This window comes from Telmatherina bonti (assembly GCF_933228915.1).
Source record: "Telmatherina bonti genome assembly, chromosome: 17".
Taxonomy (NCBI): domain Eukaryota; kingdom Metazoa; phylum Chordata; class Actinopteri; order Atheriniformes; family Telmatherinidae; genus Telmatherina; species Telmatherina bonti.
This window is the reverse complement of record NC_136615.1, coordinates 8,678,731-8,691,346: the sequence shown is the minus strand read 5'-3', so window position 1 is coordinate 8,691,346 and position 12,616 is coordinate 8,678,731. Positions and strand designations below refer to the sequence as shown.

The following is a 12,616-nucleotide window of genomic DNA, read 5'->3' as shown; positions in this document are numbered from 1 at the left end:
CCAGATGAGATTGTCATGGATTTCTGGATCACTCAGCCTCCTTGTTGCTCATCTTCACACCTGTGAGCTTCAGGTGGAGCACTGCTGCGTTCACTGACATATCTGTGCTTAATTGAAATGTTGGTTCACCCTGCTCCTCATTCTGCAGCTGCAGCAGTGCACGTCCAGGGTGCAGTTCCTGGAGTCGTCCACTGTGGGGCGCAGCATCGTCAGTAAACAAGAGGCTCGTGTGTGTGACCTGGAAAATAAATTGGAGTTTCAGAGAGGCCAAGTCAAGAGGTTTGAGGTAAGATCAGATAATGCTTTTCCAATTTCATCACATAATTATGAGTGTGATATTGTAATCCCTCCGCGGCTTTTATCTCACTTTTGTCCCAATTCCATGTGATGTGCAGGTACTGGTGCTGCGTTTGAGGGACAGTGTGGTTCGCCTGGGAGAGGAGCTGGAGCAGAGCGCCCAGGCTGAAGCCCGGGAGAAGGAGAACGCCCGCTATTACCAGCAACGGCTGCAGGAGATGAGAGTGGAGATGGAGGAGATGAGCCTGAGAGAGCAGGACAGCAGCCGCAGACGCATGGAGCTGGTAACGTGATCAAACCACCATTTTTACTCTTTTTACAACACCTGTGAGAGGTGTCTGAATAAAACCCATTTCTAAAAAAAAACAAGGTCACCAAAACTGTCTAAAATCCAGTTTTAACACACATTTACATGTTTGAAGTTTGGCAGCCATAATTTTTGTTACAATGCTTCAAGGATGCAGAGCTGAAGTGTTTAGGAACCATCTGGAAGTATCTGTAGAGGTGGTTTCCACCTGCACCAAGCAGGAAACCGCCGAAAAAAGAAACAAAAAAAGAAGAGATGAAAAGGTGTTTTGATTGTTTCCTTTTCTCCTGTTGCATTCTCTAGTATAATCTCTTTCATCAGGGATGTTTTTTTAGGAATAAATAAATGGATGGAAAACCATGAAAAACAAAGAAACTTTTCAGTTCCACTGCTTCAGCCGAACATGACTTCCACAAAATAAACACATCTACTTTCTTCCTGCTGGCTCCTCCAGAAGCTCCTTCTTTCACACCTCTTTGATTTGGAAAAGTAAAGTTTAAAAAAAAAAGATCTACAATCTCCCTGAAATTGTTCTGTAGAAAGAAAAAAACTAAAGTAGAATCTCTGAGTAGAAAAGAAACAGAAAACATAAGAAGAGCCGGCTAACAGTAAAGCACAGCGGTGGTTAAATCATGATACGGTGCTGCTTTGCTGAATCCGACCATCCATCTCTCCATCCATCCATCCATCCATCCATCCGTCCATCCATCCATCCGTCTGTCCCTCCATCCATCCATCCATCCATCCATCCATCCATCCATCCGTCCATCCATCCATCCGTCCCTCCATCCATCCATCCATCCATCCATCATCCGTCCATCCATCCATCCATCCATCTGCCCATCCATCCGTCCATTCGTCCGTCCGTCTGTCCATCCATCCATCATCTATCTATCCATTCATCTATCCGTCCGTTCGTTGGTCCTTCTGTTCTTCTGTCCATTCGTCCATCCATCCATCCAACCATCCATCCATTTGTCCCTCTGTCCGTCCATCCATCCATCAATCCATTCATCCATCCATCCATTCGTCTGTCCGTCCATCGTTTACGACTTATCAGAGTTGGGTTGGGAGCAGCAGCTTAAGCAGACAACTCCAGACTTCCGTCTTTCTGGCTGCTTTTCCAGCTGATCTGGGAAATCTTGAGCATTCCAAAGACTAACAAAGACATCTGGTCCCCTCCAGCTTGTCCCAGGTCTTCTCCTGGTGAGATCTACCCAGAACACGTCACCAGAGAGGCATTCTAACCAGATATCGGAGCCCCCTCATCTGGTTCATGTTGATGCAGAGGAGCAGCAGTTGTACGCTGAGCTGCTCCAGAGTCCAGACACTCATTGTGACCAGTTGTATCCAGGACCTTGTTATTCAGTCACTCCCCACAGCTCATGACCATAGGTGAGAGTCGGGGGTCTCATTCCCAACCTGGAGAGGACATTCCAGCCAGAAGAGGAAACCGCTATAGCGTGTGGCGGTCCTAATTTCTAATCTGTTTCCAGTGATCAGAATACAACCTCTTGCCTGGAATACTTAGAAAGTCTTGATCAGTCCTCACTTTCTTAGATTTTGCTTTCATGCAGCCAGAATTTGCCAAGATCTTTTAAAGCACTGTCAATCAATAGTTCTCCAGCTTTCCGAAGGTCTTTCATAGTTTTTCTTTGGACGTTTGCCACTTTTTTTCCCACCCATTTTCAGTCCAGTCTTTGTACCTGATGAATGATTCAGCATAAAAAGACTTCTAAGTGAAGGAATGAACCAGTATTGTGTAAAATAAACAGCTGGATCTCTCTGTTACCAGCAGCCTGTCACACAGACAGAGTTTGCTCCCATTTCTTTAGTTGCATCTATGAAGATTACACAGCCTGATGGGCAGAAAATGGGATTTTTGCATCAACAAGGTGATTCCCAAAGTGATGTTTGCTGAAAAGTTGGCATTTCTCAGCGTGGTGTGCAGTATGTCCGTAGAGTATTCAGAGAAACTGGACAAAAGAACTGTTTACAGCAGATACTGATGAAACAAGGGCGCTCCAAAAACCAAAAGCTTCCTGCACCATACTAGCTGCACAGATATCTCTTGATGTCTGCCTTCATCTTCCTTATTTTCCTCGTGCTCTTTGATGACCTGCTTCTTTCTTCACATCTGTGTTGAGTCACAGATGACAGCAGGTTGCTCTGTCTTGTTCCTCGTTGTCTCTGCCGGCTCTGCGTTACCTGGACAGCGTGGAAGCTGCTAAATATAAAGCCCAGTGGGGCCGTACTCCTACCCAGGCTGCGGGACAACATTTTAGGAGACAGGCTGGCAGGATAGACTTCCTCCAGGCGATGACTAAAGTGCATCACACTTCCAAAGCAGCTGCTCTCTTTAACACAAACAGCAGCTGTTTCATTATCTGGAACATTTGAAAAGCATTATTGTCATTAGTGGGAACTGCCTGATGGCTCAGATAAAGTCTCTACACACATATCTGCTTCATCCCTCATGATAGTTGGACTGGAGTCTATATCTCTATGTTCTGGTGGGAATCGTTGATGTGGCATCAGAATCTGACCCCTGTTTTAACTCCTAACCATCCCACAGGTCAGAGGCAGCAAAAGCAGGGAAAAGCCTGTTAGATGAGCTGGGTGGGTCACTCCACCCCTCAAACAGCATGGATGGATGTCAGGTTCATGCTTCTGTGTCCTGCGTTGGTTGTAGTCTTTAGAGTTTTAACTTGGCTGGAACTTGAGACACCCGAGTCTACGCTGTGAAGCAGGGAAATTGATTTTGTTATAAAAATGACCTCTTTCAGGGATGTGAACATAAACGCGCCTGAGCCTCCTGCTCATCTAGGAACATCATTACACTTCCGCAGTTTTCCCATTAGTGACCTCAGGACCAGAGAAAAATGCAGGTGAAGTGCTGGTGCATCGATTAAACAAGCTGCAGGCCGAGTTAAAAGATGTGCTTGTTGTAAGACTCCCGTTTTCAATTAACTATCTCTTGTTTTTTTCTTAGAAAGCTTTTATTTTTAACTGTCTGGTGATAAATAGATCAAATGCATCAGTAAGATTGTGGCTGAAGGTCCCAGTCCATCTGAACTCTCTTCCAGTACATTAAAAATAATCAATGTTAAAACAAATACATCCTGGAAACATGTTCCTTTGATATTCCACCTGAATTAACACCTCCTCTCCATGCTCTCTTATCCCTTCGTCTTCATCCCTCTCATTGAAACTGTCACAAACATGCCAAGCACCAAAATCTGCCAAGTCAAATGAAATCACTGATTAGAGACTTAGGTGTCTTTATATGAACAATAAATACAGATAAGTAGCTGTTTTCATGAAATAAAGTATTTAATAGGAATAAAACTCAAATCTACAAAATGCTGAATAATGCATGGAGGTAGTGAAGCTTCGGTCTCTGATCCGGTTCCTGCAAAGTGTCACACAGGACATCACCGTTTACTGCAGATGTTCGCTGAGCTGCAGATTAGTCAAGGTTACCATGGTGACCAATGTCCATCACAAAGTACCAACACTGGTCACATGGACGCCTGAAGTGGACCATGGACCTCGAAGTAGGTGACTGATCTATGTCGTTTATTACAGTTTTTTTTTTTTCTTTTTACAAAAGCAATTTATACAGCTGTGCTCATATGTCTTCATCCCCTTTCATTACAGAAAAGCTGAATTTACAACAATCACTCAAATAACTGGAGACTTAAAAAAGGAACAATAACTAAAAATTTGCAAAAATATAATTTAGTAATATAAGACTCTGTTTTTTCATTTAATTGAGTTGAAGAAGAAAAAAAAACAACAACAGGTGCAGAAGTCTGACTGAGAGGAACAGAAAACACCTGACTGGAGCGGAAACATTAAAGGATTGTTCAACTAAATATTACTTTATGACTGATGTAATATGTAATAAATGATCTTATTTGTTTGTTTTTTTTTGTTTTTTTTAAAAATATTTCTATTGAACCAGAATTAGAAAATAATGTCATGATTTTCATAAATCTTTTTATTTATTATTACTTTTGTCAATTTCAGCTGATTTTACAGGCAGCTGTTTTTTTCCTTCTTTAATGAAAGGGTATGAATAAATATGAGCACAACTGTATGTAACGATTTGCAGGTGTTTCCGTTAATCAGTGTTTTCCCGTAAGATACCATCCAGTTGACGAGATTTTACGAGAATTGCGGCTTATGCAAGGTAGCCGTGTAGCGTTATTTTGGGGTTTTCTACTTGCTGCAGGGAATTTGCTACAAATTTTCCAAACTATTCTTTCTAATTTTCTTTTCTAAAGCTCTAAAATTCGCTGTTTGTTCCACACCGTACCATCTTTACTGGAAAATGTACTGGTCACATGACCCCCCACGTCACGTCCGGGAATACGTCAAGTGTTTCCATTACATCTTTGCGACATTTTTCATTTATAAAAACGTCTGAAACACCACCTCATGAGAGCATAAAGACTTTGAGACTTTTTTTTTTCGAAATGTAGGTGTTTTCATTGGCATTTTCTATTTTATTGTGATATTTAGTTTTTTGTGAAATTCTAGGTGTCACGGAAACGCAGTCACTGTAGGGATGTGCTCGGCGATGCTCTGGAGTCGTTACTTCAATATTTGCAAGTCAAAATATCGGTTTCACTACTTTATTTAGGTAAATTGAGATACCAGTCTGCTGATGGCAAACACAGCGTTTGTTTTCACTTCCCAGAATCATCAGGCACTAAAGTTGTGTGTGAAACACAGCAGCGGTGTGTTCCTTCTGGGTCATGTGACTATGGTAGCCAATCAGGTGTCATGATGATGCTGCTTCTGTTGGCGCTGATGAGGTTTTGTTTTGATATTTTACCAGTTTAATGTTGGTTTTCTGTTCAAATGTATTCATTACTTTTTTTTTTCCATATACTAAATATGAATAATCTGGTTTTATGTTTTTATCATTTAAAAAAATTTCCTTTATTATTATTTTTTTTTTAATGTACTCATTGGTTTAATTTATTATTGCTTTAAAATTTTATTCAGGATGTTTTTAAGTTTCATTTACATTCTGTATTGCCCTTTGAGTAAAAATATAAATGCACTCTTTGTAATTATGATTTTCCTTTAAGGGGCTAGAAATATTGATATCAATATCGATGGAAAAGTTCTGCAAACGAATGGAATCGTTATCAGCATGGAAGCTGCGGTGTCGCGTGTCTGTAATGCAGCAGAAGAAGATAAGTTGCATCGGCAGATGCTGTGGTCAGTGTTCTGCAGGGAATATGAACGTCAGTGCTTCCTTTCATAGAAACTTTTCCCTCAGTGTCAGTGGCCTCATTCGCTGGGATAATGCTCCCCTCCGCTCTGCAAAATATGCTTTAGGAAACCACATCAAACCGTCTCAGTTAAATCCATCCACCGCAGAGCCAGGGCGGTTTCAGCTGCAAACGGAGGACATACTGCATATTAACAGTGGGGATTATTCGCCGGTAAAATACATGTTTCAAACTCTTATTATTCACAAATATAGATTCTCAGCAGAAAACTTAAACACAAGTCCAACAGCTGAGAATATAAACAGTATCAGCACCTTTCAAGACATAAAACTTGTTTCTTTTTTCTGTAGTTTTAAACACCAAACAGGGTTTTTCATCTGCAACACACAACGATACACACTTAGATTCTGTTATTATGAACATGCTCATGTTTGTGTACTGGTGGCAGATAGAAGATAGCTGGGAATGGTCTTTTCTTTTTCTGGTGGATTTGTTGGGACTGTAGAAATATCAAGTTAGGAGAAATAAATGTGGTCTGATGCAACAGATCTGTGTTTAATACTGAAAGTAAAAAGCTAAAACTCATCTTCATCATTCAGGTGAAAACAACCGTCCGACATTCTCAGTCCTTCTTCTCGCTTTATGAACTCTGAGCAGAAGAAAAGAAGCGATCCAATAATTGTTCCGTAATTAGCACAAAGAAACACACACACACACACACACACACACACACACACACACAAGGCTGCCCTTTAACAACCTACTGACTGTCTGTGCAAACACACACACACACACTTCATGAACAGACATATTCATACAAACAGCAACAGACACACATTCCTCCTCCTCCTCCCACCTCCCCAGCACCATTCATAACGTCATCTCTCCTTCATCCTGCTTTCTCTCTCTGACTGTGGTTAATCCTCATTGTCTCTTCAAGGTTATGAGCACACACACACACACACACACACACACACACACACACACACACACACACACATACTCATACATGCTTATGTGTCTCTATGACAACCGCTGCACCCTCACCCGTCTCCTCAAAGCCAACAAAGCCAATAATTTGAAAGCTTTAGGAGCTTTTGCATGTGTGCATGCGCTTGTGTGTTTGTGTTTGCAGGGGTGTGTGACAGGATGCTGGAGAGATGGGACAAAAACAGAAAGCACAGACCAGATGAATTAATAAATCACTCTATTCTCCCAATGTCAGAGCGCGTATGTCGCTATTTTCTTTTTAATAACTGGGCCAAAGTGCTGCAGACACCGGCAGCGAGCCCAGGCCATAGGAATGTGTGTGTGTGAGGGAAGAGGCGCCATGAGACATTCAGGGTTTGACTGATGAGGTAATATGGGCTCAAATGAAGGTAATTGCGGAGGCGGATTGAGCCCTGGGGTCTTTTCAGGTCGCTGGTGGATGAAAACATACAGCTGGCCTGTTGAAGGTGAGTGTCGTATTCACCCTGGTGTCTGCCAACGTCCTCTAATCTGATTTGCTCTCAGGAAATGCAGGTGGAGGAGCTCTCCGCCGTCAGACAGGCGTTGCAGGCCGACCTGGAGACGTCCATCCGCCGCATCGTGGATCTGCAGGCCGCCCTGGAGGAAGTGGAGTCGAGTGATGAAAGTGATACAGAGAGGTAACGAGACTTTGGCGAGCTTAAAGATTAAATCATCATACATCTGACCTTCAACTCAACCTTTCACTGCTCTGCTCTTAAATCCAGCGTTCAAACTGCTGTGGAGTCCTTTACTCGAAAGAAGGACCTGTAAGGAACTCATGGCTGCGTGTGTGTGTGCGTGTGTGTGTGTGTGAGAGAGAGATGGTAGTTTGCAGTTGTGACCTGAGCATCAGGTCATGAGGTGTGACCAGTAAGCGTATTTACAGTGAACAAGAACTTAAAGGATAATTCCTGCTTGTTACAACTGAACTCAAGTCTCTGATTGATGGAAATGTTTTCATTAAATCAGCCGATAAAGACGAATCAGTTGGTGCAACTCCTGGCAGAAATGATGGAATCACCACTTTTAGTGGATGTTTGTCCAGCTGGAAAGAAACAAGAGACGGCAAAATGTGTCTTTCTGTATATGGAAAGCCCATTTGGCCAAGCGTGCACTTCAAAAAATCCATAAAAAGTGCTCTTCAAGCGTGCTCTGAACACGTTGTAAATGCAGACGCTCCAACACACACACCTGGCTAAATCAGTCGTCTACATCTGTAGTTGCAGAACGCAACATCCTGCAGGTCCCGAAAGTTGAGCTAAAATGCTCCAAGACGCCAGCAGCACGTGGTTCTCTGCTACAGCAACATCTTTACAGCTGAATATGTCAGTAAATCTGAATAAAACCAGCGGTTTTTTTTTTTGCTCATCTCGTACTTTGTTGCAGCTCTTCCTGCGTTTCTGACAGCCTGAATTCTAAAACATCTTCCAGCTTTCTCATGCAGCGTCTGACAGATGAGCTCTGCAGGATGGAGCCTTGTCATGGATCTTTTGCTATTTCACCACCACGTCCAGGCTAATCTGTCAGCCATGTCACTGTGCTGATACGTCTTTCTGCATTAAAGTCTGAACCAAATGCATCATCATGCAGAAAAATGACATCAGCATCGCCAGACCACTGACAACCACTGATGGTACTAAACAGCTGGTTGAAGTCCTCTGGAAGTGGTGATTACATATTCGCTTCCTGGTGTGTTTCTTGGTTTTACTAACTGGAATTGTCCTTTAAGTTGCCTTGAGTTAAAAACAGAAAAGTATAATTCAATCCATAATACAGAGTTGAGTTAAATAAAGTAGCACATTTATATGTTCTAAATACAGAGATATACACTGCAAAAACTGAAATCTAAGTAAAATTAAAAATCTTAAATTGAGTCCACATATGCTTATTTTCTTTAAAGGTAAGATAATTCTTAGTTTTTATGCCAGAGAATTCCTCTTGTTTTAAGAGTATTTTTTACTTAAAAGCCTAATTTTTTTGTTCTGTTGGCAGATAATTTATCATATTTTAAGAAACGTTTACCTAATTTTTCTATATTTTTTTCTTGATTTTTTAAGGTTTTTGCAGTGTAATTCACTGCTTGAGTTTACTGCAGGCTTCTTCGGTATGGTATTAATATAGATAGTCCAACTGACCATAAAGGTTCTAATCTAACAACCTGCTGCATCTTTTATTTATTCTGGTGACCTCTGCTTCCATCGCGGCTGTCAATCCAAAGCTTCTTCTGTGCATATCGAGATTTATCTGCATTATTTAGCGAAACAACACAAGAGGAATGGAAACAGAAAAAAAGCAATGTGATGCAAGGTTTTCAGCCTGGCTTGCAGTGGAATGATCTGCTGTTGCTGAGCTGCAGTCGTAGACAGTCATCTGCAATGTGGTTGCATGCTCATTGCAGCTAATAATGCATAGCCGCTAGCTAAAGGCTAGGTGCTGAGGTGTTTCTGTCCTTTGTTTCTATTGTCCTGCAGTGACTCTGTGTCCAGCGTTGGCTCAGTTGGGACGGAGGATGTCGGAGAGGGGATTCGTAGTCGGTTAGGAATTCCAAAAGGAGGATCTCGCGGTGGCGGCTCACCATACAGCAGCCAAGATGGCCGACAGTCGGTCACCGACACCATGAGCACATACAGCTTCCGGTAAGTTCAAGACCCTTAAATCACGTTCAATCAGGCTAAAACTGCAAAACAGCAAGCAGTGACGTGTGAAGACTATGTCCTGGTTTTACGTTACATAGAGGCAGAAAACGATACCAGACTGGACAACGGTTGGTTTTATTCTGAATATTTTTTATCAGAACAAAACTTTAACATACAATTTCTGCTTTATGAACACCATGTATCTGTCACTATGTAGTCTTTATTGTATTCTGTCATCCAGTGTGACTGTCGCTGTGATATACTCTCTGTCAGCACTGGCTTCGGCTTCTCAGTACGGGACTCGTCGTCCACACGTTGTCCTCCACAAGTTGTCGTCCACGCGTTGTCCTCCACGCGTTGTCCTCCACGCGTTGTCCTCCACGCGTTGTCCTCCACGCGTTGTCCTCCACGCGTTGTCCTCCACACGTTGTCGTCCACAGCTCTGAATATATGTCGTGACTTGCAGAAATAATCACTCTGTACCAAAGTAAGATACTGAAACTAATGTTGAAAGAGAACTTTGGGTTAAATGAAGCCCAGCTGACTGAAACATGAGTGAGGTATGCCACCAGACCATCCTCACTGCATGGAGAAAGGAAGGGGAGGATCTCCTCTTCTTAGGAGTCTCTTCTTTCTGTCAGTCAAGAACGGCGTGATGTAAAAGGCTTGTCGAGACATTTATTCATTTATTTTCCTAACCGATTAATCCAATTCAGGGTGGCGGGGAAGCTGGAGCCTATCCCAGCAGTCTTGGGGCAAAAGGCAGGGTACACCCTGGACAGCTCGCCAGTCCATCGCAGGGCTTGTCGGGACAATTTATAGGAAATAAAGTACCTAATTCTCCCTTTATGGATTTATGGATACTTTATTGGTTCATAGGAAATAAAGTACCTAATTCTCCCTTTATGGATACAAAGTATTGTCACTGGGGTGGTACTCTCAAAGGAATTGCAGCTGTACCCTTAACAGCACAGTTTTTACCTTCATGAAGACCAGCATTGTACCTTTGGGGGCTTTCTTAGCCTTATAAGGTACAAACTACATAACAAATGGGTACCACAGCTGTACCTTTGAGGGTGTCACCCCAGTGGCAATCCTTTGTACCCCTAAAAGTGCCTTTAGGTACCTTGCAAGTGTTTCAGAGAACCAGCTAATTTCTCAGCCTTAAGCTTTCCCTGTAGGGATCCCAGTATACACTCCACTCACCCCAGTTAGACAGCAACTGAATCAGCAGACTAGCTTCTGCTGCTGCGAAGGCCCTCAGTTGATCGTGTTTCTGTCATTCTCCTGCAGCTCGTGTGTGGATTTTGACGATGAGGGCTCTGAGACTGGAGGAGTCGGCGCCAGACGTGTCAGCCGAGCCCCGTCCTCTTCAGCCCTGTCCGAGCTGCTGGATGGACTCCGTAAACGCAGAGCAGGAGGAGATGCAGGAGACGGAGCTGGCAGCGCCGTGTCCCTGCCAATTTACCAAACAACCGGAGCCTCGACCCTCAGACGGAGGTCATCAGCTCTCTCTCTTGGTCCAGAAGACATACATGAACCCCGACCCGGTCCCAGCATCCTGAAACCGTCCTCTCCTCTCCTGCCTCGTGCTGCCAGCTCTCGCTCTATCACTGACTCTCAAGAATCTACAGCTGGAGCAAAAATCTCTCGCTTCAGCTCAAGCGATTCAGTTTCCTCGCTGCCGTCACTGCCACGACTCTCCTCTTTGTCGTCCACTCTTTCTGCTCGCCATCCTCCTCCGTCACTGTCCATCCCAGAGGAAGATCCAGATGAGCCCCTGCGCTCTGGAACGACCCCCATCCAGCGGTCTCCTCAGGTACTGCGACGGTGCACGCTGGGGAGTCTCATCACCACGGATGGAGGCGAGTGCGCTCTGGGTTCAGAACCAATGGTGTTCCAAAACCGCCGCCTTGCCAGCGATCGCGACGATGCAGCCTCTGACATCCTTCCCGCCATCCGGAGAGCTCAGTCCACCAGCAGCCTGGCCAGCTCAGTCAGAGGAGGAAGGAGGGCGCTGAGCGTCCACTTTGGAGAGCTGCCTCCTTCGACCCGTAGTAGGAAGAGCTCCGAGACAGAGTCCTCCAGCTCAGGTGGTTCGGGAGGAAGCTCCCAGGGCAGTGGGCCAAGACGCCGCTTTGAGAGGCCTAGGGGAGAAAGACTGGAGGCGGAGGGCAGCGAGGGGGGCGACGTGGTTTCTGTCATGAAGAAATACCTTAAAAAGGAGGTGGACTGACGGATGAGGTGAGCTGTCAGGCGCTAAGAGACTACATTCTGTATGTGAGGAAACTCTGGGACTTTAATTTAGTGTTTTATGCATCAAATTTCTTCCATTTCAGCGCCCTATTTCCCAAAAGAATCTTAAGCTGATTGTGAAATCCTTTCCGAGCGTCACAGCTCAGGACGCCACTGCTTCCTTCCTTTCTTCATCAACGATGAAAGGCTGTCACTTCAAAACTGCGGGCTGCAGATTTTACATTAGCTCTGTTGTCATGTTGGAGAATTCCATTCAGAGCCATTTTTTAGTCTTTCTTTTTTTGTGGTGATTGTCATTTGCACTTTTGAGCAAGAAGTTTCCACAATAATCGACTGTTTGAGACAAAACCTGATTCAGAAATTCTCGATTCCTTGAATAAAAATAGCAACTTTGTGTAGAATCTGGAATAAGTTTAAATCTTGTAATCCAGCTTTAAGACGCTACTAAACGCATCAGTCTACATTCACTCTGCAGCTTTAACTCTGCACCTTACTTCAACCATCATTGTCAGGAAACCCGTCCCTGACTGTTGTGGCGCAAAGTGGAAAACCCATCAGACATGGTCATTAATCATGTAAAATGCACATAACACCAACGTCATTTTCTCCCAGATGAGCTCTCTACTGAGAGTTGGTGTCGCATGACTCAGAAATAATTGAGGTTGTAGTATTTTTCAGTCCCAGTTCAGCTTGTGATGAGTGACTCTCAGGTGGTGGATGAATTCAGGCTCAGACTTGTGTCTGTGACTCAACATGCTCATACCTCTTCCACATCACATCTCTGACCAACATGTTCGTTTTTTTTTATTATCTCCCTTCAGGCTCTTTATGTGTCCACATCCAGCTGTGAGCTTCAAAGC

The 12,616-nt window shown here is 43.7% G+C and overlaps 1 protein-coding gene across 3 annotated transcripts in view; it reads left to right on the top strand.

Annotated features, from left to right (window-relative positions):
- myo18b (myosin XVIIIB) overlaps positions 1-12,616 on the top strand; it is a 67,440-nt gene that overhangs the window by 54,671 nt on the left and 153 nt on the right. For all 3 annotated transcript variants that reach the window (XM_079256313.1, XM_079256314.1, XM_079256315.1), the window contains 7 exons: positions 149-286; positions 396-581; positions 7,369-7,502; positions 7,590-7,631; positions 9,336-9,500; positions 10,794-11,744; positions 12,578-12,616. The exon at positions 12,578-12,616 is cut by the window's right edge and continues 153 nt beyond it. In XM_079256313.1, coding sequence (XP_079112439.1) covers positions 149-286; positions 396-581; positions 7,369-7,502; positions 7,590-7,631; positions 9,336-9,500; positions 10,794-11,736 — 1,608 coding nt within the window. In that variant the 3' untranslated portion in view covers positions 11,737-11,744; positions 12,578-12,616. The remainder of the gene's footprint in view (positions 1-148; positions 287-395; positions 582-7,368; positions 7,503-7,589; positions 7,632-9,335; positions 9,501-10,793; positions 11,745-12,577) is intronic.